The 27032-nt window shown below is 41.6% G+C and overlaps 2 protein-coding genes across 7 annotated transcripts in view; one reads left to right on the plus strand and one right to left on the minus strand.

Annotated features, from left to right (window-relative positions):
• bin3 (bridging integrator 3) overlaps positions 1-1945 on the plus strand; it is a 38430-nt gene extending 36485 nt beyond the window's left edge. The window contains exon 9 of the mRNA XM_046350643.1: positions 728-1945. Coding sequence (XP_046206599.1) covers positions 728-874 — 147 coding nt within the window. The 3' untranslated portion in view covers positions 875-1945. The remainder of the gene's footprint in view (positions 1-727) is intronic.
• LOC124036282 (long-chain-fatty-acid--CoA ligase 6-like) lies at positions 1938-26964 on the minus strand. 6 transcript variants are annotated; one of them, XM_046350638.1, is made up of 21 exons: positions 26842-26964; positions 10830-11083; positions 10044-10158; positions 9875-9939; positions 9654-9755; positions 9361-9460; positions 9069-9247; positions 8882-8914; positions 8730-8781; positions 8436-8509; positions 8102-8179; positions 7869-8003; positions 7641-7775; positions 7447-7542; positions 7274-7346; positions 7078-7166; positions 3785-3901; positions 3536-3679; positions 3341-3442; positions 3156-3227; positions 1938-2720 (listed from the first exon to the last, which is right to left on the minus strand). In XM_046350638.1, exons 2-21 carry the CDS (start codon positions 11079-11081, stop codon positions 2580-2582), a joined length of 2154 nt encoding a protein of 717 aa, XP_046206594.1. In that variant the 5' UTR covers positions 11082-11083; positions 26842-26964; the 3' UTR covers positions 1938-2579. The 6 variants fall into 6 exon arrangements, with proteins under 6 accessions (XP_046206594.1, XP_046206598.1, XP_046206596.1 ...); XM_046350642.1 differs by having other exon boundaries at positions 10830-10924; positions 26842-26889; XM_046350640.1 differs by lacking the exon at positions 26842-26964 and adding an exon at positions 11251-11362 and having other exon boundaries at positions 10830-10924.
• Between the last annotated feature and the right edge of the window lie 68 nt (positions 26965-27032).

Consider the following 27032-nt stretch of genomic DNA (forward strand, 5'->3'; position numbering starts at 1 on the left):
TGATCAGATTTAATTAGTTGAAAATGGCTACATATTGTCATTTCTCTAGCAGCATGCATCCTCAGACAGCTCCTATAGTAGCATGTGGTTAACAGTCTTCTCCCTCGTCTACCCAGGAAAGATCTTCATTTTCCTATCTGAAATGGCCTCTATTTATTTTCTGTTATGGCCTACAGCCCATCAACGCCCATAATCGGCCAGCAGCAGCTATTATTTTATTCCAACCTCTATATAGAACAGAACAAACGTGCACATTTGCAAATAAATCAGAAATGCCCCCTTAAGTGTACTGTAGCATATGCATCGCTGCATGAATAAATATTGAAATGTGTGTGGGTTTCAAGGGGTTGTATTTCCCAGTACTTTCATTCTCGGCCCACTCTTCTGGAGTCTTGTAATGTGATTAAAGTCTATTAATCATCAAAGTATCTCTCCTGGGATTCTGACTCATGAACTGGGGGAAGAAGCAGGGGTGGGATGTGTCAGGAAAGCTTTCAGTGAACACTCTCTATCTCATGTTGCGATTGGAAGAGAAAAGGCAGGGTCACTACCCACTGAAGGTCTGGGGTTTGTTTTAGTTCTCCGGGCTCACTCCTTTACTTTGAATGGCTTTTCATTAGTGGAGGTGAAGGGCTGTAGGACCAGGACCAGCCCCTGCATGTTGTAAGTAAACTGTAAACGTAAGACCCTTTCCCTAACCATTCCATTCTTTCCTTATCGCTTTCAGGTGGTGTACTTCACAGAGATGCACAATATCTTCAGTGAGTTGACGGATCAGATCGACCAGGCAGGGCTGACTGATGAGCAGAGGGAGAGGGAGAACGAGGCCAAGTTGAATGAGCTGCGTGCTCTGTCCATTGTCGCTGATGACTGAGAGAACACCAAGAAGGGGAAGGGCTCCCTCTAAACCTCTGGCCTTGCCTCCTTTCACACCTCAGTGAATGGATTTATCTTTTTCAGGATCCTTCTCACTGTGAAAATGGACCGCTTTGGTCATAGCCTAATCAATAGCTTTCTTGCACTAATCTCTCTCCTGACATGGAAAGAAACACAGAGCAACTGCCACATTTTACCAAGCCATCAGCCAATATGTATATATTTTTTAAATCATGTAATAAACCGTTCTAAGAACTAACTTGTGGTTCACACCATAAAATTAAATAGTACTATAGATTTATAAGATCCCTGTGGGTCACTCCATACTCAACTTTGAATCAGTTTGTCATTTCCAAATCAAGGTATGTACCAAAATATGCATTTCATCAAGTCTGTATACCAGGAAATTAATTTATTGAAAAAAAAAATTGGATATACTGTATGCCGAACTTGAGAATGAAATGTGACTCAGGGTGGTGGGTCGAATCGCTCCATTTGTGTTCACTATTTCCCCTCAAGGTTTATGCACACTGATCTAGCATGTGCATTGTGGACCGGGAACTTGAGGTAAAAAGGATAAGTTACCTGTATAACACTAGCCACTCCAGCTTTCTGACTATAAGTCATGTCAATATTCTTCAGATCTGGGATGGTGCTTGTATAAAGGAGTGGCAACATTTCTTTGGCTGTTGCCTAATTGTCCCCTGCTTCTGAAAGGTTAAGGAATCTGACATTGACAGAGATGGTCCTTTTATGCATGTCAAGGACTTGCTTTCCAAAACAAATGCTTTTGCGCCCTCTAGTGGCACTTAGTTCATATCTACGTTCTGTCATGTTGAGGGAAACCTCTTGCCTTGTGGACAGCTATGCACAAAATGCATTTGACTAAATTAGCGTAGATTTGTTTTAAACTGACAGGCCTGGCTCAACATTGAGTGAGATACTTGACATGTAATCTATTAAGTGTGGGTTTTATTATTTTTGTTACCATCTGTTTAAACTTTTTGCACAATCATGCAATACATGGGTTTCCGTCATTGTTCAACTAAATAAAACTGAAATACAATCATTTCTTTATTCAGGAAAACGTACAAGAATATTTCTACATTGTTGGGCTCACTGGCCACTATTTCATCAGCATTCTGACTCAAGGGTAATTCTAACCCCTCAACCCTTGGATGAATGAGCTACTGTAACTCTTCACTGAGAACACTAAACAGTCATATCTAGAATCAGAGTAAGTAATGTACACTTCAAAAGCAGCCTGCGAGGTTTAGAGTCAATATTTATTCATCAGAATCAGGCCATTACCAGGCCCAGGTAGTCTACTTGCCCGCTGCTCTCTAAAGTGGAGCTGTAGCCATTTCTATGGCTAGGTTTTTTGCGTGGACAACATTGGCGCATTTGTTTGGGCCCATTCAATGTTCCTCTGTCTATGATATGTAAACAATGAAAATACATTTAACATACTGATGTACAAGAAGCAGCATGGTGTCAAACTGAAATTCCCTGAAACCGTACCAAACGTGTTTGATAGTATTTGAGCTAAGTACTGTAGGAATGTCTGTTGTCTTGGCTACATGCTCAGTTTGGTACTATAGACCGTGAGATCCCGTAAACTGCATATCTTTGTCTAGTGACAGGAAACATGCAGTTCATGTAAATGTCAGTGGAATGAGTGTATTACATTGGATTGAGGTCTACTAGATGACTGTTGTGCTGTACATGTTTGTGATCTGTTCCTGGAAGACCCTGCGGATGTCCACTCGTCTGCTCTTCAGGGTGGGGGTGAGAAGGCCGTTGCTCACAGTGAACATCTCTGGATGCAGGTGCAGGTCCTTCAACTGACAGTGAGGAAAGAGAAAATGTTGCTATCAGTGTTGTATCCAGTTTTGTTACACCATGGCACCATTTGTTCCAAGTACAAAGTCGATGTATGAATGTATTCAGCTTCTACCCCCAAGCGATAAGACTGCTGAACAATTAACCAAACAGTCACTGGATTATTTTAACACCCCCATTTTTTTATTATTTTTTTAACACTGCATCTGCCTATGCATAGTCACTTCACCCCTACCTACATGTACAAACTACTTGACTAACCAGTACCCCGCACATTGAGTACCCCCTGTATATAGCCTCGTTACTTTATAGTGTTACTTTAGCTTATTTGGTAAATATTTTATTAACTCTTTATTGAACTCTATTTTTGGTTAAGGGCTTGTAATTAACCATATACATGTTGTATTCGGCACGTGACAAAGTGTTTGATTCCTCACCTGCTCAAAAGACTTCAGCCCAGCTTCCTTCCCCATAGCTGTCATGTCTTCTAACACTGCTTTCTTCACATCCTGTAGTGAGACAAGATTTCAATCAGTACCTGTTGAGTTGATACAAGCCAACAACGGCACACATTGTAAAGTTGCAGATGGCCTATTGTGTGAGCTATGGTGACATCACATACTGGATGCTGGCAGAGCTCCGTGTAGGATCCAATGATTCCCCTCTCCTTAACCCAATCAATAAACACTTCTGGGTCTGGCACAACAATACCAATCAGGTGAGACTGGAAGAAAAAAAACAAGTGTGAGAATGATGGTATGTCCCAAAAAAAGGACTATCCTTTGATAGTGAATATAAGAGTACCGGTATCTCATACCTTTAAGCTGTCACCATGCACAAAGACCTGTAGCACAGGGACACAACGCATGTAGACGTTCTCAATCCTTTCAGGGGCGATGTACTCTCCCTGGGACAGCTTGAAGATATGCTTCTTCCTGTCTATGATGCGAAGTGTCCCGTTCTAACAGGAAAACATACGAACACACATTCACATACAAATGTATATGACTCGACTGATTGGAGTAGCTAGTGATCATATTTTGTCCTATATTGTAACCCAGCTCACCAGTAACCACTGGCCCACATCTCCACTGTGCAGCCAGCCATCGCTATCCAGGGCCTCTGCCGTTTTCTCCTCATCCTTCAGGTAACCCCGGAACACACTGTGGCCACGGATACAGATCTAACAAAGCATAAAGTTTGGAACAGTGTTAACCAATTTGTTCCAAAATGTCACAACGCAAATCTTATGCCATTAGTAAACACTGACATTAATCCATATTTAAGTTTACTTACACCGTAGCCAAATACATTTAAACTCAGTTTCACAATTCCTGACAGTTAATCCTCATAACAACTCCCCGTCTTAGGTCAGTTTGGATCACTTTATTTTAAGAAATGTCAGAATAGAGAATTATTTATTTGAGCTTTTATTTCTTTCATCATGTATTCAGCTTCCAGTAGGTCAGAAGTTCATACTCAATTAGTATTTGGTAGCATTGCCTTTCATTTGTTTAACTTGGGTCAAACGTTTCAGGTAGCCTTCCACAATAAGTTGGGTGAATTTGGGCCTGTTCCTCCTAACAGAGCTGGTGTAACAGAGTCAGGTTTGTAGGCCTCCTTGCTCGCACATGCCTTTTCAGTTCTGCTCACATTTTCCATAGGCTTGAGATCAGGGCTTTGTGATGGCGAATCAAATACCTTCACTTTGTTGTACTTAAGCCATTTTGCAACAGCTTTGGAAGTATGCTTGGAGTCATTGTCCATTTGAAAGACCCATTTGCAACCAAACTTTAACTTCCTGACTGATGTCTTGAGATGTGCATTTAACAAAATAGATGGCATCATGTTATAGGGAAATGATGATATATTGAAGCAACCAGTCCCTCCTGCAGCAAAGCACCCCCACAACATGCTGCCACCCCCGTACTTCACGGTTGGGATGGTGTTCTTCAGCTTGCAAGCCTCCCCCTTTTTCATCCAAACATAAAGATGGTCATAATGGCCAAACAGTTTTATTTTTGTTTCATCAGACCAGAGGACATTTCTCCAAAAGTATGATCTTTGTCCCCATGTGCAGTTGCAAAGCGTAGTTTAATGGCGGTTCTGGAGCAGTGGCTTCTTCCTTGCTGAGCGGCCTTTCAGGTTATGTCAATACAGGACTCGTTTTACTGTGGATATAGATGCTTTTGTACCCGTTTCCTCCAGCATCTTTTGCTGCCTATTCTGGGATTGATTTGCACTTTTCGAACCAAAGTACGTTCATCTCTAGGAAACAGAACGCTTCTTGAGCGGTATGACAGCTGCGTGGTCCAATGGTGTTTATACTTGTGTACTATTGTTTGTACAGATGAAGGTGGTACCTTCAGGCATTTTGAAATTGCTTCCAAGGATGAGCCAGACTTGTGGAGGTCTACAAATATTTTTCTGAGGTCTTGGCTGATTTCTTTTGATTTTCCCATGATGTCAAGCAAAGAGGCACTGAGTTTGAAGGTAGGCCTTGAAATACATCCACAGGTACACCTCCAATTGACTCAAATGGTGTCAATTAGCCTATCAGAAGCTTCTAAAGCCATTACTTTTTCTGCAATTTTCCAAGCTGTTTAAAGGCAGTCAACTTAGTGTATGTAAACTGACTGAAATAATCTGTCTAAACAATTGTTGGAAAAATTACTTGTCATGCACAAAGTAGAAGTCCTAACCAACTGGCCAAAACTATAGTTTGTTAACAAGAAATTTGTGGAGTGGTTGAAAGAAGAGTTATTGACTACAGCCTAAGTGCATGTAAACTTCCCACTTCAACTGTACGTACACACAGTATCTGTCAAAAGTTGACAGACTCATTCAAGTGTTACTTTAAAATGTACACTAGATTCTTCAAAGTAGCCACCCTTTGCCTTGATGACAGCTTTGCACACTCTTGGCATTCTCTCAACCAGCTTCATGAAGACTACCACAGGAAAGTAAGAACCAAAGTTCCCTCTGCTACAGGGGATACATTTATAAGTGTTACCTGCACCTCAGATTGCAGCCCAAATAAATGCTACAAAGTTAATCACAACATCAACTGTTCAGAGGAGACCGAGTCAGGCTTTTATGGTCAAATTGCTGAACCACTACTAAAGGACACCAATAAGAAGACTTTCTTGGGCCAAGAAACATGAAATCTGTCCTTTGGTCTGATGAGTCCAAACTTGAGATTTTTGGTTCCAACCGACGTGTCTTTGGGAGATGCAGAAGAGGTGAACGGATGATCTACGCATGTGGTTCCCATCATGGTGGAGGTGGTGTGATGGTGCTTTGCTGGTGACCGATTTATTTATAATTGAAGGCACACTTACCCAGCATGGCTGCCACAGCATTCTACTGTGATACACCATTCCATCTGGTTTGCGCTTATTGGGACTATCAATTTGTTTAACAGGACAGGCTGTGTAAGGGCTATTTGACCAAGGAGTGTGATGAGTGCTGCATCAGATGACCTGTCCTCCACAATTACCAAACCTCAACCCAATTGAAATGGTTTGGGATGAGTTGGACCACAGCGTGAAGGAAAGCAGCCAACAAGTGCTCAGCATATGTGGAAACTCGTTAACTGTTGGAAAAGCATTCCTGGTGAAGCTGGTTGACAGAATGCCAAGAGTGTGCAAAGCTGTCAAAGGCAAAGGGTGGCTACTTTGAAAAATCTAAAATATAACATTTTGTTGGTTACTACATGATTCCATACGTCTTCACTGTTATTCTACAATGTAGAAAACCCTTTTCTTCTTTGTCATTATGGGGTATTGTGTAGATTGATAAACGGGATTAAAAATTAAATTTAGAAGACTAACGTAACAATGTGGAAAATTTTCATTTCAGAATGCACTGTATACAAAGTTACCTCCACTGTATTTTCCCATTGGTCACAAATGTGACCGCTAAGATATTTTCATATGCCATGAGCATCATGGATTCACTATTGAAATGTAGGCATAAATGTAAACTCAACCCTTTAAACATTACATTTACAAAGACAATAGTTTTTCAAACTGTTGAATATAGAATTCTGGTGTCAAATTCGTCTGTTAAAGTACACCTTGTAGATGTGTGGTCTTGTGACCATTTTGAGTAATCAGCCAAAACTTCGGAATCATACTAGACACCTTTATAATGCATTAGGACTTTGTTGATAAATACAACTAACTTCTCTAGGGCCTGTAAATTACCCCTCAGCAAATCTCACTATTGTGACCAAATGGGTTTTAAGATAACATACGATACACAACAGCCATGGGGATACATTTATGGGTAATTATCCCTGATTCACTATGTTGTTGAATAGCACCGTAATACCATTATGCTTTTTAGCCACCTCACCTCTCCTTCTCCGTTCTTGGCATAATAGTTCATATCAGGGATGTCAACCAACTTCACCATTGCACAGGGCAGGGGAGCGCCAACATGGCCTGAGACAGAGTTTCAGAGTATAACCAACACGCAGACATGGGTATCACGGACTAGTCGTCTCCAGATATACGTAGATAGTTTCCCCATTGTCAGAGAGTCCACTTACCTGCACTCCAGTCTCCTGGCATGGAGAAGGTGCAGCCTGCTGTGCATTCAGTCTGCCCGTAACCCTCAAAGATCTGCACAAAGCAGCAGGAACATTCCACATCAAACCTCACATACCCACACACCCATCAGAAATAAACACACTTAGTCTGAGCTCCAGGCAGGCATTCTCACCAGACAGCCGAGGGTGGCCCTGAGGAAGGAGAGCACGGTGGGGGAGATGGGGGCCGAGGCAGTCAGGATGAACCTCAGATTACCTCCTAAATTAGCCTGAAACCCATGGAAAACAAATAGAATCCCATTACGTCTAACAAATAGAGTTTAAGAGGGGAGACGTTGGGCCACATTCAATGTGTTCAGTGACTGACCTGAATCCTGTTAAATACCAGCCTGTCCCACAGACTGTTGTTACGTACAACCCCACTGCTGAGCTCAGCCTGCTTCCTCCTCACTGCATAGTGCAGCACTGCCCGGCGAAATGGGGACGTCACAGAGCCTAAGATCTACACAGACACGCATTCACACACAAGAGCATAGAAAATAAAAGGCTATATATTTTTTTTAAGTATGTTTGGTATCATAGGATTTGGACTGACCTTGTCGTAGATGCGGTTGAGTAGGCGAGGCACCACTGGGAAGAAAGTGGGTTTCAGAGTCTTAATATCGTCCATGAGTAGGGAGATATCCCCTTGGTAGAATCCTACCCTGGCCCCATGACAGAACATGGACACCTGAGACAGACGTAGGAGCATTTAAAGAACTGTCTGACATGCCCTGAGTCCCCAAGACAGACACATACATTTACTTTTATCAAAAGAGGGTGAGCTACCTGAATCATCCTCTCAAACATGTGAGCAAGAGGCAAGTAAGAGATTGACACGTCTTCTTGCCGAATAAAAAATGACCCCTGTGAAATGGAAAGAATTGATACGTAAAACAGTTAGTGGATAATAGTGGCATACCATTTGAATATGCAATCTAGATTTTACAACGGCAATTAGATGTGCAGTGTATCTTTTAGTAGGACAATAATGGGTGAACTCTATTAAACATCCCATTTATCACAGGAACAGATTGAGAGATTGAACAAGAGACGTAGTGAGATAAATGGGGCGAGCCATGAAACTCCTTCTGAACTTCAGACAGAGGGAGCCAGAACAGACCTCCAGGATCTTAATAACAGAGGAGGAGTTGGAGGCGATGTTGCCGTGGGTGATCATGGCTCCCTTCGGCTTTCCTGGCCAAATAAACAGAACAGTTTAGTTTGGAGGAGGGCATTACTGCACGGCTCTGCAGCACAAGAATTCATCTCATAACATAATGAGAGGTTGTCAGTCGGCCCCCAAGAGCACATCTCTAGTAGCGTGGGTAAATGCTTTAGTATATGATTAACATGCAGGGTAGTGGGGGTAGGCTACATGAGGACTCACACAGAGATCTATAAAAACAAATGGTACCTGTGGTTCCACTGGTGAAGCACACGACTGCCAGGTCCTGGGGTTTTGGTGGCTGCAACAAAAAGACAGATTAATGACAACAGGATCAAGAACAGCAGTGAAGCAACAAAAACCATCAATGAGACCTTATCAACATTCAGAGGAAAACTCACCATAGGATCTTTGAGGTTCTGTCGTCCAAGTACCTGCAATATGCAGGGTCATGTCACACTGTGATAGTCTGTGGTAATCAAGATCTCTTCTAATCTAACCCCATGGAAAGGGACATCAACTAAAGAAGCCAGCATCTATTCTAGCAATTCATCATCTTTACATTGTCTGCAGCTACCCTCTTCTCACCATGAGCTGTGCGAGTTCTAGAATCTCCACTCCACAGTTCTTGCCCCTCTCCACTATGGCATCACTGCAGTGATTAAAGAGCACCAGACAGGAGAGAGTGGGTGTTGCACCTTTCTCCTTATTCCCCAGAAGGGACTCTGCCTTCTCCTCCTTGTCACAGATCACCAGTGAGATCTCCGCTAGGAGGTGAAACAGCGACAATCAACATGAATAGTTGTAGGCCAGTGGTATGAGAGTGTACTGATTTATATATATACACATTTAATTTTGTAGCAGAGTATTCCAGCCTTACCCAGGTTGAGGATATGCACCATGGCCTCCTCTCCAAGTGTGTCATACAGGGGCACCACGGCCATAGAGAAAGTGTAGCAGGCCAGCTCGGAAATAATCCACTGCCACCAACAGAGGGAGACAGAGCAACACTATTAGAACAACAGATCCCAGACTCCTTCCTAACTGATGCTTGGTCACTACATTGCTGGAGTCTACAGGGACAGTGCTCTAACAGAGGGAAGCCTTAGGGTTAAGCATAATGGCATTTCACTACATAAAAATAATAGGGAAGGAATGTGTAGCCTTCTGTACCTCTGGTCTGTTCTGGGCAAATATTCCAACAAACTGCTGAGGGTTTGGTTGGCAGCCTTTGTCCAAAAGCCCAGAGCCCAGCACCTGTGCCTGTTCAGCCACCTAAAACAGAGAACAATCAGACAAACAATTCAATCCTTGAATAGAGCTTGAGCATATTTGTATGCTTGTATACGTGTATTCTCATTGTAAATAGTAATAATGACCAAAGATCCACAGACCTCAGTGTAGGAGATCCACTGGTAAGGTTCCCCAGGTTTCCTGAAGCCAAGGCATGGGCCATTCCCTGTGCATCAACACAATCTCATCAGGTACACTCTGGCATGTCTGGTAAATAGCCCATGTCTGCTCCTAATTAGCCTGTTAGTCCACTGTATCCAGCTAGCTCACCTGCCACCCTCAGTCCTCTCTGGAACATGTCATAGGCTGTCCTGGTGTCATCATAGTAGAACTCCAACAGGGCATCGTCCTTGAGCAAAGCTGAACGCCTCCAATTGGGCTCTCCCTGCAACACAGACTGTATAAAAACTGTCCCTATTCAGCGCTTTAGCCTTGTTTATACCGAGGGCTAACATGTGTCCTTTGTCCTGATCTTATTTATATTCTGATTGTGCCCACATTGTAGCCGTTGCACCTACACATGGCAGTAAAATGTGTCTCTTATCCAACCACTGTCCGCATATCCTGCTCACTCCCTGTATGCAAATTAATTGACAATATGCAATCTAAATATTATTTATTGAATTATTTTAACACATTGATGCCATAAGTCAATGGCATCACTTGTCAATGACTAGAGGGCGGGATAAAGATGATTTAAATAATTTCATTGTCCAGATCAGTCTACACCTGAAAGGTATCTAGACAATGATGTAGGACTACCTCCGAGGGTGGTCAGGAAGATTTGATCAAATCCGATCAATGAGTCCTTTAATCATCTACACCCGTTTAAAAAATGTTGCCAATCAGAATGTGGACAAAGGGCATGTTAGAACCAGGTATAAACAGGACTTGGGATGTAATCTATGTTAGTTATTATAACTGAAATCCAAAACACTATGATGAATACAACTACTATCCATCACACAAACGAGCACTTGACTGTTCTGGATAAATATAACTCCTAATCTTTCACTCAGCTTCTACTTAAAAGCTTCCAGAACATAATGCGCTCACCTGTACAGCGATAGACTGGGCATTGAGATCACAGGGGGGCTGCATGGGCCGACGGCGGGTCACCAGCCAGTATGCAGTAAGGGAGGCCAGAGCCCCTATACCCAGCAGAGTGGAGGGGGACCGAGAGAGAGAGGAGAGGGAGAAAGAGGATGATGAAGGGAGAGAGGGGAGAAGGCTCCAGAAGTCCTCCCTCACAGGTCCCCGAACCCCCCCACTGGAGTGAAGGGACTGTAACCACTCCTGAAAATGCATAGCTGTGAGAGAAAAAGAGAGAATGAAAACACGTGTGTTTGCCTGAATGAATGAGAGAAATGTAATGAGTGTAACACTGAAAAGGTGTCACGTTGTCTAATGACTGAAGCAGGAATACGTAATAGGGTGTTTAATTTTCTCCACCCAAACAAAAGAGCGATGTGTAAACCTCCAAATAATACACGTGACGAGACCCGTAAACCAAGTGCACAGCGAGGGACCACTTCGCATGGAAGCCGATACAACAGCACAGGATCAACAGACATTGTAACAGAGGGCACATATATAACATACTAATCAGGGAGAATGGGAACCAGATGTGCGTAATGAGACAAGACAGTCCGGGGTTGGTGTTAATGAATCCAGTTCAGTGACGCCTAGAAGGCCGGTGACGTGGACCTCCGGAGCTGGTGAACGGAATGAGCAGTAGTACCGGGGGATCCGTGAAGTTGAAGTAATTACTTCCAGGAATTCTCAACAAACTTGTGAAAATACGTCCACATAGGTGCTATTGTACTTTAGAAACAGAACATAAAGCATCTGCTGTAAGCAGAAAAGAGTAGCTAAACTCCCCTATACAATAGCATTCAACATGTCAGTTTCCGGGACAAGAGGGGCTGAGAGGGGTCAATCTTTATGGTACAAATAAGAATTCAAGTGACTGAAATCCTATACAGTACAAAATGAATACAACAAAATTACAACAAACAAACTTGACCACTAAAACTAAATACTGCAACATCCCGTTTTGATCATTTTAAAAAGCCCAGCTAAAGCACACTGGCCCTCTGGCTCAGCAGACAGACAGGGGTACTGAGGAGAGAATGAATGGCTGGGGTGTATAGGGGAGAGGGACTTGGAAGTAATCATGATTGGCTAAACAGAAAGAGGCACTATTGAGGTTACTCTCAGTCATGCTGTGTCCACTGACAGAAATGGAGCTAGAGAGAGGAGAAAAGAGAGAGAGCGAGTGAGTGAGTGAGTGAGTGAGCGAGCGAGAGAGAATAGTTGCATACAGTAACAGAGTTTGGTGGCAAGATGGGGTGAGGGGGTGGGACAGTGTGGTGGCCCGTAGGTCCACCCTCATGTTTCCCTGCCAGTCTGTAATTGCTCACAACCAAACCAGTGTGAGAGAAAGAAAACCTGGGCACAATACGTTAACCCAAACAAATGTTTTTTTTTCACACCCTCCTGTCTTCTAAAATCTCTTATGTCACTCCAATATATGAGTTTGCCCACCGTTCCACTTCCTCTCCATCTGCACATGGAATTCACTTCACCAAATAAAACCCCCTCCTCCATACCCCTCAACCTCTCACCTACTTCCTCCCCCTTCTTCCAAAAGTAAAGGGGATAAAGAGTGATGTCACCCCCTCTCCTTCAGTCTTTAAACCAAGCCGACCATGTCCCAGTACACGCCCCTGGAGAATAAAATGACCATCATTCTTTTTCTCATTACTTTTTCATAAAGTTCTTAGAAAGTTCTAGGACCTCTCCAAATGCACAATATCTAGCCAGAACATATCAAATGCTCAGATAAAAGGCTTAGATTGCTCTGTCGGTATTGGTGCATAATTCATACTGTGCCCAGCATCCACAATAATAAATCATTTGAATGCTGTTAGCTGATAAAATAAAAAAATAGGACAACAATTGGCCCATGTGTTGCACTACAATAGAAGCCAACACCTGCTGAAAAGTTGCAGATGGAGTTTGGAAGGTCCCCATGTCTCTTTTGACGTATACAAAGAGAAAATAAATGAGCTTTCATATGACACATGAAGAAAAATGGTTTGTTGAGAGGAGTATACTCCCCTATGTCCCTGTCTTTCTCTCTTTATCTAGACTTTAGTATTCTCTCCTTTCCTCCTGCAGTCCCATTTATAATGGCTATTGTCAGAGCCAGACAGAGACTATTGTGCTTCCCTGGCACTTACTCCCAAACAGAAATGAGAACAGAAATGAGAGAAAGGGAATAATGGAGACATGTCAAACAGTTACTAAGCATATGATATATTTAAGAGGGATTAAATACACCCATTTTAGGCCTCCAACATGTATATCTGCTGTGTTGTAACGTATAGATATAACACTACAATCTGGAATGAATCACCTATACTGCTCAGTAAGGTACGCATTAAAAGCTGCCGTAAGGCACCAGCTTAGTTTCAAAAGGAAGTAACAAATTCTTAAGACACCCAAGGGCAGTTTGCATGTCTGTGCATATTCACTCTTGCTGGCTGGCAGAGATAGACCAAATTGAGCAACAATAAGACAATAACAGAAACCATACCATTTGTAAATAAGAATATTTGATGATGCAATACTTGTCTGTGGAAAGTATTGCATCCACTATCGCTATCCTCATTGTCTTTGCACTAAAATAACATAGGGGCCTGTTTAACTACACACCTGGGGCTCCGTTCCACAGGTGAGAGGTGCACGGGGGAATGTGGTTGGTAAGGGACTTCCTCATCAAGCAGAGAGATTAAGCAGTGTTTTCCAGATTTCCAGTGATCAAAAGCCACGCACTGGTATTTTCTGGCTGTGATTCCCAAATGAAGCGTGAAAAACACAGTCACAATGAAGGTTTTGGGAAGGGGAAGGCGATGGAGAGGAAGAAGGGAGGCAAGCTATGCGTCACGATTTAGGGCTGCTGGGATGGTGAACTGTCCAGGAGCAGACAGAGCAGAGCAGAGACCCCCTTCTAGTCAACACACATTCAAAGAACACAGGAGGCCTTTTCAGCACTCCTACCACCATCAATAGACTTCCATAGTGTATTGATTAAAAGAAGGACCTATCTGAAATAAGGTTAAACATATATAATAGAGCTGGGCAATATGGACATAAAATCCAAAAGGGGGCGCAATGATGTCTGCAGTTTATTGTTGTAGATCATCGGGGACAGGTTTTTTTTTTTTTTTTACATCAATTGCTTTCAGGGCTCTACGCACCTCAGATAAGAGAAGGGCGAGAAGGAGTGCTCGGGAGTGTTGGGTAATTACACAGGGGACTCATGTTGTCCTTTAACCCTATCAATTAATCTACCTGCATCAAGAACATTTTGATTTAAAAGAGTTCAGAATAGACGTCAACCAGCAGTTGTTAAGGGAGCTGTACATTTTTTTGTTGCATTCTAAACCTTTCACTACTTGCCAAAATTTGGAAGGATTATTCATATTATCAGCAGTAGATTTGAGGTAGAGGTCTGCTTTCAGTTTTTGTCATAGCCACACCCTAATTCCGAAAGCGTTTAAAACCCATCCAATCATCAGCTGAATTAGACCATCTTGCTTTAGCCCAAATAGCATTCCGTTTCCTTATGATTTCAGATAGTTCATCTGAGAACCAAGGGTTATCTCTGCCCTTAATTCTGTATTGTTGGAAAGGGGCATGCTTGTTGTATATATCCTGGAATGCTTTATGGAAGTAATGCTTTATGGAAGTAAGAAAGGGCTGAATTCAACTCTATTCCAGGCTATGTTAAAATCCCTGAGTATTAAACTTCTTCCAGTTCATTTTCATGATGCTAGGTAGTGGAGGTGGTACTTTTGGCAGGTAGGAGGTGGTGATAATGTGTCCACAAGAAAGTGTTGTTTACCCGACATTTTGCAGCACCAGTAAGTTCTGTCTGTTGACGCATTGCACGTGATGCGCAATATGTAAACTGTAACCGAATGTAGTCGTCTGAAGCAGATTCCTTGCAATCAGCTGGAAGTGTTTGCTGTTCGCTTAGGCTCGGCCACATTGTGCAAGTGTTTGTCGTGCGAATTGCATCAGTATTGAAAATAAAAACTGGAAATACAAATGATATGCAGACCAGTGTACTGAAGGTCGGGTTGATAACACTTCCCTGTGGATATTTTGTATCAGATTACTCCGACATCGGGACGAAATCGGCAGACAACAGGTAAAGTCATTTGAAATTAAATTTGTTCATAATTCTGACTTGTAATGCAAAAATACAATCCAGAGAGCCAGCAATAGCAGATGGGAGTTTATAACAACAGGAGCCAAAAAGAATCAAGATTTATTTTTAAAGACAGATAATCAAATTGCTTGGGTTTGGTAAGTCAGAATGGTCGCCGAAAATATGTATTTTATGTATACAGCAACACCACCACCCTTACATTTCCAATCTGTCCCAAAAATATTGTAGCCATCAATGCCAAAGTCTTTGTCAGTGATAGTGGGGCAAGTGCATGATTTCTCCCAGAACGCAACATGGAATAAACACTAAAAGTTCTCTGCATTTAAGGGGTATCGGGTAGAGCTGTTGCGGACACCGGCTGAGTCATGAAGGCAGTCAAATTCCACATGACCATTTAGTTACGGTAATTAGGCTTCTCCAAGCTCTGATGCTGCTGATGGTCAGTAGTGGCCTACCAAACTTGCTAACTGCCTGGTACTCAGCACTCTATCGTCCCTCTAATCACTCTGACATCAATGCAAATGTAATAGAAAATGTAATCAAACACTTCATGAGAGCCCATGAGCTCATGTTGCGCAACATTTCTATAGGCTATGAAATTGCGCGAGAAAACAGAGTGATGGCCTCTATTAAAAGGCCATCAGCTTTCTGGAGGCTAGGCCTACTATATTTACTTATCAACTTTCCTAATATTAAGCACATTGCTTATCTTTACAGCAAGACTATAGCCTACCTGGCTGACATGAAAATGAACCACATGAAAAGTGTCCCCCATTTGCTATTTAAGTGCAGAGATGACATGTCTTTTTCCATGCCTCTGTTTTCGAGACAGGTGCATGAAAATGGTCCATTCTAAATCAAAACTAATTTCACACATATATTATTTAGTATATGTAAAGACAAGATTAAATCAAGAATAGTCTAATGGGTGACAACAAGCTTATGACTTGGGAATTATATACAGTTGAAGTTGGAAGTTTACATACACTTAGGTTGGAGTCATTAAAACTCATTTTTCAACCACTCCACAAATTTCTTGTTAACAAGCTATATTTTTTGGCAAGTCGGCAAATGACACAAGTCATTTCTCAAACAATTGTTTACAGACAGATTATTTAACTTATAATTCACTGTATCACAATTCCAGTAGGTCATAAGTTTACATACACCTAGTTGACTGTGCCTTCAAACAGCTTGGAAAATTCCAGAAAATTATGTCATGCCTTTAAAAGGATGTATTTCAAGGCCTACCTTCAAACTCAGTGCCTCTTTGCTTGACATCATGGGAAAATCAAAAGAAATCAGCCAAGACCTCAGACATTTTTTTGTAGACCTCCACAAGTCTGGCTCATCCTTGGGAGCAATTTTCAAATGTCTGAAGGTACCACTTTCATCTGTACAAACAATAGTACGCAAGTATAAACACCATGGGACCACGCAGCCGTCATAGCGTTCAGAAAGGAGACGCATTCTGTCTCCTAGAGAACGGGACCTTGTGAAGATGTTGGAGGAAACAGGTACAAATTATCTATATCCACAGTAAAACGAGTCCTAACTCGTAACCTGAAAGGCCGCTCAGCAAGGAAGAAGCCACTGCTCCAAAACCGGCATGAAAAAGACAGACTACGGTTTGCACTGCACATGAGGACAAAGATCGTAGTTTTTGGAGAAATGTCCTCTGGTCTGATGAAACAAAAATAGAACTGTTTGCCCATAATGGCCATTGTTATGTTTGGAGGAAAAAGGGGGAGGCTTGCGAGCCGAAGAACATCATCCCAACCGTGAAGCACGAGGGTGGCAGCATCATGTTGTGGGGGTGCTTTGCTGCAGGAGGGACTGGTGCACTTCACAAAATAGATGGCATAAAGAGGAAGGGAAATTATGTGGATATATCAAAGCAACATCTCAAGACATCAGTCAGGAAGTTAAAGCTTGGTCGCGAATTGGTCTTCCAAATGGATAATGACCCCAAAGCATACTTCCAAAGTTGTGGCAAAATAAATAAAAGCTCAAATAAATAATTCTCTTACTTTTATTCTGACATTTCACATTCTTAAAATAAAGTGGTGATCCTAACTGACCTAAAACAGTGGATTTGTACAAGGATTTGTGAAAAACTGAGTTTAAATGTATTTGGCTAAGGTGTATGTAAACTTCCGAATGATGCCCTCTTAAGGCAAGAAACAATGCCTTATTTTTTAAAATATTTCTTTATAATAGCCGCACAACTCATGTAGCCCAGCCCATAGGCCTATATGTTTTGATAAGGTTTGTATGACAACTAGTGTCCAAATAACTTCTTAAAATGAAGGACATTGATCTGCTTTACAAGTGGTGTGGAGCCTAACTGGCATACTTAAGAAGCAGGTGAGTTTCAAGTTTGGGGAAGATCATTTTCACCATAGAAATGCACCATTATAATAAAAGCATTACATGCAAAAGCATTTGTGGTCACTTTTGATAATGGTGTTTTCCCACTAGTGGAACAGTCACACTTCTAGCCTACTGCCATGTGCGCATTGCTGCGCCTACATGTGAAGATTTAGCCTAATATTTATCAACATTTTAAGCTAAACGTTCTCATCTGTTGCTTCAGACTCATTACGTTTAAAAAAATTGATGCTAGTGGTCGTATTAATCTGAGAACAATCGCATCCCACAACTGTCCCAGACTATGTTGGCAATATTTGTTTCTAACACAGAATAGAATAGGTCAACTTTTGTACTATGGGGGATAGTAGATTGACATAGGCTAGTGCTTTTGCTATTCGTTAGGCCTACTAAGTAAATGCTATTTCAATATCTTCAATATGCACCTTGGAATTGGATAAGGACACGTGGAGTTTCATCCTGCATATGTGTCTGTCTTTATTTGTAGCCTGTGAGAAAGACCAGATCATGTGGTGCTTCGAAGCAGGGTGCATTTTCTAGGGTGCATTTTCTAGGGTGCATTATGGCCACACACATGGGATGCCGCTGTGAAATTATAGGCATTATCAAGTGCTTGTCAAATTGTGAATGAGAGACTTGGAGTGTGTAGTCTGCACAAAAAAAAACAAGCAGAGCTCATGCCTTTCAAGCAACTTTTTTCAAATCATCATTTAGAGTCGCATCATGCAGCCTTGCAATGTATTAAAAATCTAAACATAGAGCCCAACGTTTCTAGAACAACTAAAGTTACATTAATAACTCTAAATTAAGCATATAGGAGACACCTAATTCTTTGTTCACCGCTCAACACAGAATACCGTAAGTTCTATCGTTTAGAGAAAATATCAATTTTATTTTATTCAGCTTTGTTCAATTGTATTCTTCATTCTACAAAATAATATCAAATAACCGGCTGACAACATTTTGTGACCGCCACAGGCCTAGTATCGGGCCCTAAATGCATCATCCTCAGTGTAAGAGTCAAGGTAGACAACAGAAACAGCAACATGTTTGTTTGTAGCCTATCGATCAACGTGAGAAATAACCTAAAGTTTTGTAAGACTCCAGTCTATAAGACTAGGAGGTTGCACACAAATCACAAATAGGCCTAAGCTACAAGAAATAATCTACAATAAAATAACAATAAAGGCCAAGTAATAAACATCTAAACGCATACAAGTTCCAGAGTAAAAGTCCACACAAGTTCACAGGCTAAGAATACAATTCAAATCAGAGACTGCAGTGTGTGCATGTAAGTGGGTGCTGGAGTGGTGAGCGAAGCTCGGGGGAGAAGGGGGCAAGTGGCAGGGATACCTGTACCAGACAGGGGGAGCAGGCCTGGGTAGTCGGGAGCAGACTGAAAGGTGGGGGGTCCAGGCCGTTGGGAGAGGCTTGTGTCGGGAGGCAGGGTGGGAGAGGAGGCTTTCAACCAGACAAGTGAGTGGTGGAGGAGCTTTCAGCAATGGAGCTTTTCAGTGATTAATATCTCCTTGCTTTCTCCAATAAGGATATTTTATATAGCCAAGTAACTTGTTGACTATATCAAAACATTACTGCAGTATTTGGAATGATATTAACAAGAAACACTTGCAAACAGACACTCAGAAGCACACAAGACACACAGGTTCAGCTGTGAGGGCTGTGGCTGTCTGACATGATTGACAGGCAAATTTTCGGTTTATCGTCCAAGCTCTAATCTTTAATTAGATTTGACTCCTGTTGACTTCATGTTTTTCCTCTGGTCAGTAAATAAAACAAACATAACATGATAAGTCAGTGACCATTTCAAATCACCTGTGTTTTCATCTGACAAGTGTCCAAGAGTCTTACTCCAAAGTAACCTGTTCTCTGAAACAAACAAGCACTCTGACAGCCCCTGTGTGTTTGTGTACTAAAGCAGCACAACCCACTCTGCACGAATGGAAACTAGACTTAAGCTGTCCATAGTGTTACCTTACAGATGTAGGATCTTAATTTGATCACCCTGTTACAGGAGAACTTTCATGCAATGCAGGAAATGTAAAAATGTTTGTATATCTGGGATTTAAAAAGGCTTCTGAAGTTTGTAATTAGACATTTCTGACTATATTATCCCTTGTGAAATGTAGCAACCTCAACAAAAATGTTATAATGAATTATAATCAACATAATAATTCACGTGTCCTGCATTAGTGCAGGATTATTTTCCTGCTGTAGCAAACTGACTCAAATTAAGATCCTACAGCTGTGCCTCCCCTGTCTGTACCAGAGAGAGAGACAGGACAGTGTGTGATGGGCATTCCGAGTCTTATCAGTGAGACAGATATTTTGGCTCCATTCACCTAAAAGAGCCGTTCATTTGCCTCGCAAACAGCTCTTTGTTTAGTGCTTAATTAAAAAGTGTATGAAAAACCATGACTAATAGAACATATCTAATGTAAAGGCTAAAAACTTGGCTACTATTATGCCAGACAGTGAAATGATTTCAAATACATGTTTTAAATTAAACCACTTCCAAAAAAAGTGAAGTACAGTGCCTTGCGAAAGTATTCGGCCCCCTTGAACTTTGCGACCTTTTCCCACATTTCAGGCTTCAAACATAAAGATATAAAACCATATTTTTTTGTGAAGAATCAACAACAAGTGGGACACAATCATGAAGTGGAACGACATTTATTGGATATTTCAAACTGTTTTAACAAATCAAATACTGAAAAATTGGGTGTGCAAAATTATTCAGCCCCCTTAAGTTAATACTTTGTAGCGCCACCTTTTGCTGCGATTACAGCTGTAATTCGCTTGGGGTATGTCTCTATCAGTTTTGCACATCGAGAGACTGAAATGTTTTCCCATTCCTCCTTGCAAAACAGCTCGAGCTCAGTGAGGTTGGATGGAGGGAGAGCATTTGTGAACAGCAGTTTTCAGTTCTTTCCACAGATTCTCAATTGGATTCAGGTCTTTCAGGTCAAGACTTTGACTTGGCCATTCTAACACCTGAATATTGTCAGGACCCGGTTACGAACCCGGGTCTCCGGAGTGAGAAACAGTCACTTAACCAACTGAGCCACAAATAGTCGGCAGAACCCAGAAGATGAGGCAGACACAGCAGTACTTGAGACAGTGTATTTAATGAAGTAAAAAAGTGAAGTCCTTCAGGAAAACATGTAACTCCACAACCTCAAAAGGAATTCCACAAGAACAAAGGTAATCCTCCAAGACAAAAAGGTAAATCCACAAGGTGGTAGGTATAGCATAAAGAGCCTCAAAAGATACTCAAAAATAAATAAACAAGAACAAAAACAGAATTCCACAAGCGAGTCCACCGGGATCAACAAGAGTACACAGAATACTAGGGCTGGGTGCTAACATACAAACACAGAGCAAATAACTGAGGAAAACAAAGGGTTTAAATACAATCAGGGGAAACGAGGCACAGGTGCAAATAATAATGGGGATCAAGGGAAAACAAAAGGTCAAAAAGCACAATGGGGGCATCTAGTGACCAAAAACCGGAACAACCCTGGCCAAATCCTGACAAATATGTTTATTTTTGAACCATTCCATTGTAGATTTTGCTTTATGTTTTGGATCATTGTCTTGTTGGAAGACAAATCTCCGTCCCAGTCTCAGGTCTTTTGCAGACTCCATCAGGTTTTCTTCCAGAATGGTCCTGTATTTGGCTCCATCCATCTTCCCATCAATTTGAACCATCTTCCCTGTCCCTGCTGAAGAAAAGCAGGCCCAAACCATGATGCTGCCACCACCATGTTTGACAGTGGGGATGGTGTGTTCAGGGTGATGGGCTGTGTTGCTTTTACGCCAAACATAACGTTTTGCATTGTTGCCAAAAAGTTCAATTTTGGTTTCATCTGACCAGAGCACCTTCTTCCACGTTTGGTGTGTCTCCCAGGTGGCTTGTGGCAAACTTTAATCAACACTTTTTATGGATATCTTTAAGAAATGGCTTTCTTCTTGCCACTCTTCCATAAAGGCCAGATTTGTGCAATATACGACTGATTGTTGTCCTATGGACAGAGTCTCCCACCTCAGCTGTAGATCTCTGCAGTTCATCCAGAGTGATCATGGGCCTCTTGGCTGCATCTCTGACGTCTTCTCCTTGTATGAGCTGAAAGTTTAGAGGGATGGCCAGGTCTTGGTAGATTTGCAGTGGTACTGATACTCCTTCCATTTCAATATTATCGCTTGCACAGTGCTCCTTGGGATGTTTAAAGCTTGGGAAATCTTTTTATATCCAAATCCGGCTTTAAACTTCTTCACAACAGTATCTCGGACCTGCCTGGTGTGTTCCTTGTTCTTCATGATGCTCTCTGCGCTTTTAACGGACCTCTGAGACTATCACAGTGCAGGTGCATTTATACGGAGACTTGATTACACACAGGTGGATTGTATTTATCATCATTAGTCATTTAGGTCAACATTGGATCATTCAGAGATCCTCACTGAACTTCTGGAGAGAGTTTGCTGCACTGAAAGTAAAGGGGCTGAATCATTTTGTACGCCCAATTTTTCAGTTTTTGATTTGTTAAAAAGGTTTGAAATATCCAATAAATGTCGTTCCACTTCATGATTGTGTCCCACTTGTTGTTGATTCTTCACAAAAAAATACAGTTTTATATCTTTATGTTTGAAGCCTGAAATGTCACAAAAGGTCGCAAAGTTCAAGGGGGCCGAATACTTTCGCAAGGCACTGTATTTTTAACACATTGAAAGAATTTGCGTGGACCAGAATGAGGATTTCTCCTCTAGAGCAACCTGGTCTCAGAGCATTTTGGATTATTCTATACGTAGAACTAAAACACTATATTTTGTATGATATGTTATTTTTCGTATGGTTTGTATTAATTTGTGGATGTCCATCACCCATTTTGAATGATGTGTAACGAATTACAATTCATACTGTATGGGACTAATTTGCAAAATGTACAATATGTTACAAATTTTCAAAAAGTACAATATGGTATGAATTTTCTAAATGTACCATATGGTGCGAATTTGCAATACGTATGATATCTTATGAATTCCAGCTAGGTGGCTAACGTTAGCTAGCTCACTAATGTTAGCTAAACTAGGGGTTAGGGTTAAGATTAGGAGTTAGGTTAAAGGGTGGTTAGCTTCACCTGGAATGCTTTTCCAACAGTCTTCAAGGAGTTCCCACATATGCTGAGCACTTGTTGGCTACTTTTCCTTCACTCTGCAGTCCAACTCACCCCAATCCATCTCAACTGGGTTGAGGTTGGGTGATTGTGGAGGCCAGGTCATCTGATGTAGCACTCCATCACTCTCCTTCTTGGTCAAATAGCACTTACACAGCCTGGAGGTGTGTTGGGTCATTGTCCCTTTAAAAAGAAAAATATTAGCCCACTAAGAGCGAACCAGATAGGATGCGTATGGCTGCAGAATGCAGTGGTAGCCATTCTGGTTAAGTGTGCCTTGAATTCTAAATAAATCACAGATGATGTCACCAGCCAAGCATGCTTCCCGGTGGGAACCACACATGCGGAGATTATCCGTTCACCTACTCTGCGTCTCACAAAGACACGGTGGATGGAAGCAAAAACCTCAAACTTGGACTCATCAGACTAAAGGACAGATTTCCACCGGTCTAATGTCCATTGCTCGTGTTTCCTGGCCCAAACAAGTCTCCTCTTCTTATTGATGTCCTTTAGTAATGGTTTCTTTGCAGCAATTCGACCATGAAGGCCTGGCTCACGCAGTCTCTGAACAGTTGATGTTGAGATGTGTCTGTTACTTGAACTCTGTGAAGCATTTATTTGGGCTGCAATCTGAGGTGTAGTTAACTCTAATTAAACGTATCCTCTGCAGCAGAGGTAACTATGGCTCTTCCTTTCCTGTGGTGGTCCTCATGAGAGCCAGTTTCATCATAGCCCTTGATGGTTTTAGCAACTGCACTTAAAGAAACTTTCAAAGTTCTTACAATTTTCCTCACTGACTGACCTTCATATCTTAAAGTAACGATAGACTGTTGTTTCTCTTTGCTTATTTGAGCTGTTCTTGCCATACTATGGACTTGGTCTTTTACCAAATAGGGCTATATTCTGTATACCCCCTACCTTGTCACAACACTGATTGGCTCAAATATATTAAGATGGAAAGAAATTCCACAAATTAACTTTTAACAAGGCACATCTGTTAATTGAAATGCATTCCAGGTGACTGCCTCATGAAGCTGGTTGAGAGAATGCCAAGAATGTGCAAAGCTTTCATCAAGGCAAAGGGTGGCTCCTTTGAAGAATCTCAAATATATAATATAATTTGATTTGTTTAACACTTTTTTGGTTACTGAATGATTCCATATGTGTTATTTCATAGTTTTGATGTTTTCACTATTATTCTACAATGTAGAAAATTGTCAAAATAAAGAAAAACCCTGGAATGAGTAGGTGTTTCCAAACTCTTCACTGGTACTGTATATATTATATATAAAGTGCATTCAGAAAGTATTCAGACCATTTTGTTCACATTTTGTTACTTTACAGCCTTATTCTAAAATGGAAAACTGAAATATCACATTTACATAAGCATTCAGATCCTTTACTCAGTACTTTGTTGAAGCACCTTTGGCAGAGACTACAGCCTCAAGTCTGCTTGGGTATGACGCTACAAGCTTGGCACCCCTGTATTTGGGGAGTTTCTCCCATTCTTCTCTGCAGATCCTCTCAAGCTCTGTCAGTTTGGATGGGGAGCATCGCTGCAAAGGTATTTCCAGGACTCTCCAGAGATGTTCGACTGGCTTCAAGTTCGGGCTCTGGCTGGGTCACTCAAGGACATTCAGAGACTTATTGTGAAGCCACTCCTGCGTTGTCTTGGCTGTGTGCTTAGGGTCATTTTCCTGTTGGAAGGTAAACCTTGCCCCCAGTCTGAGGTCCTGAGCGCTCTGGAACATGTTTTCATCAAGGAACTCTCTGTACATTGCTCCGTTCATCTTTCCCTTGACACTAACTAGTCTCCCAGTCCCTGCCGCGGAAAAACATCCCCACAGCATGATGTTACCACCACGATGCTTCACCGTAGGGATGGTGGCAGGTTTCTTCCAGACGTGACGCTTAGCATTCAGGCCAAAGAGTTCAATCTTGATTTCATCAGACCAGAGAATCTTGTTTCTCATTATCTCAGAGTCTTTTAGGTGCCTTTTGGCAAACTCCAAGCGGGCTGTCATGTGCCTTTTACTGAGGAGTGGCTTCTGTCTGGCCACTCTACCATAAAGGCCCAATTGGTGGAGTGCTGCAGAGATGGTTGTCCTTCTGGAAGGTTCTCCCATCTCCACGAGGAACTCTGGAACTCTGTCAGAGTGACCATCGGGTTCTTGGTCACCTCCCTGACCAATGCCTTTCTCCTCCGATTTCTCAGTTTGGCTGGGCAGCTAGCTCTAGGAAGAGTCTTGGTGGTTCCAAACTTCTTCCATTTAAGAATGATGGTGGCCGCTGCAAATGTTTTTTGGTGCCCTTCCCCAGATCTGTGCCTCGACACAATCCGGTCTCGGAGCTCTACGGACAATTCCTTTGACCTCATGGCTTGGTTTTTGCTCTGACATGCACTGTCAACTGTGGGACCTTATAGAGACAGGTGGGTGCCTTTCCAAATCTTGTCCAATCAATTGAATTTACCACAGGTGGACTCCAATCAAGTTGTAGAAACATTTCAAGGATGATCAATGGAAACAGGATGTACCTGCGCTCAATTTCGAGTTTCATAGCAAAGGGTCTGAATAATTATGTAAATAAGTTATTTGTATTTGTATTTATTTTTTGCAAACATTTCTAAAAACCTGTTTTGCTTTGTCATTATGGGGTATTGTGTGTAGATTGATGAGTTTTTTTTAAATGCATTTTAGAATAAGGCTGTAATGTAAAACAAATGTGGAAAATGGGAAGGGCTTCAAATACATTCAGATTGCACTGGATATATCAGGCCATGTATAGTGAACTCGTACACATTGTAAATATGAAAATAGAATAGAGTCGTGTATGTCAATATCAGACTGCAAACATGACCAATGGCATAACATCTCATCTATATGTAAATTCAACCAAGCAATAGGAATACATAAACATCAAATGCACAGTTATGCATTGGCAAATGGATCCATAACCAACCCTGTTGCATAGTAATGTGAATAACTGAGGATTAATAAGGGAAGCAGTCATGGACAGTCATTACCATCATGGGAATTGTATTAATTGTTTTATTCTGTGTTGCTATTGCATTCATCCCACATAATGCATAGTGCATTTAATGTTTAAAAAAATCGAAACCGAAAATCTTTATTATTTTTTAATAATTGAACCCGAAACGACCTCAAAAAGCACTAATCGCTCAGCACTACTCTCCTCACCACCTGTTCTTGCAGTGAGGAATTGCCATCTTCAGATAATGTTTTTTGTAACTTATCTAAAAAATAATAGCTGTCTAGAGCACAAAAAAAGCATCCGTAGCAGTTTGCAAATCAGGGAGTTAAATGTTCGGCTCTGTCACAGATACAATTTCGTTCCCGACGTTCACCAAAAAGATCCGTTTCTAAAACAGCAGTTCGTTCGCGAACGAACCATCACTACCAGTGTGCCAACTCAGCCATGCCCAGGCTGTGCATTCCAACAACATGGGACAACTTTCAACACGTTGCCCGTGGTTTCCATAGACAGACATATACTTCAAGATTACGGCAAAGCAGACACATAGGGACATTTAGCCAGACATGATTTATAGTGACTGGACAGCATGAACTGCAAAATTAGGAATTCCAAAGAACTCAAGCTATACATGGGTTTGGTTCAGCCTTTGTTTTGGGGAAAAGAACGACCACATAATTGTGCAGTTTTTTTCACACCATAAACTACAATTAAAAGTACAGAGACGTGCTGAAGTACATGTATATCCTTCCTTGAAACTGACTTTTTGACCGTGCATTGTAAAGTTTAGAATATTGTGTTTTTTAGTTACTGTGTGGATATTGGAGTTTTGCCCAATGCTGTAGCTAGCAAAACAAAAGGGCACAATGTTACAACTAAAACCATTTTGGTGAGGTCGGAGAGGTGAGGTCGAAAATCGTATTTCTGTCCTATTCATGCCAAATATATAAATCAACATGCATCATCTTCAGAACCGACACCTCTGTCTCTCTATCTCCATTGACATAAAATGCAGCAGGACAATTCAAAATTGTCAAAACATTTCAATGCATGTATCGAATGGAAATGATGAACAGGTTAAAACAGTCTATTGCACTTAAGCCGCGATGGGTAGGCTACTTTGTATCCAATAATAGTGTCACTACTAGTGCGTTACAATTACATACTGTAGCTTATTTCTAGCGAGTACAGAACTTTCCCCGTGCCTTTAAAGAAATCGTTTTACAAGTTTCGAGTTACCGCCTCTTACCTGAGTAAAATGTAGATCACCAATGTTCTTCAAATTGTGTTCCCCTACTTCAGCATGAGAAGCGAAATACTCACCCGCCAACACATGCCAAAGTGTTACCCCATGCTACACCCTAACCACCCCTCTTCATTGACTGACGTCAGCTTGAAAAAAAGTATCGTGAGAGGAAAAGCTATTGAACGAGTATAGCG

The sequence above is a fragment of the Oncorhynchus gorbuscha genome, linkage group LG05 (assembly GCF_021184085.1).
Source record: "Oncorhynchus gorbuscha isolate QuinsamMale2020 ecotype Even-year linkage group LG05, OgorEven_v1.0, whole genome shotgun sequence".
NCBI lineage: Eukaryota > Metazoa > Chordata > Actinopteri > Salmoniformes > Salmonidae > Oncorhynchus > Oncorhynchus gorbuscha.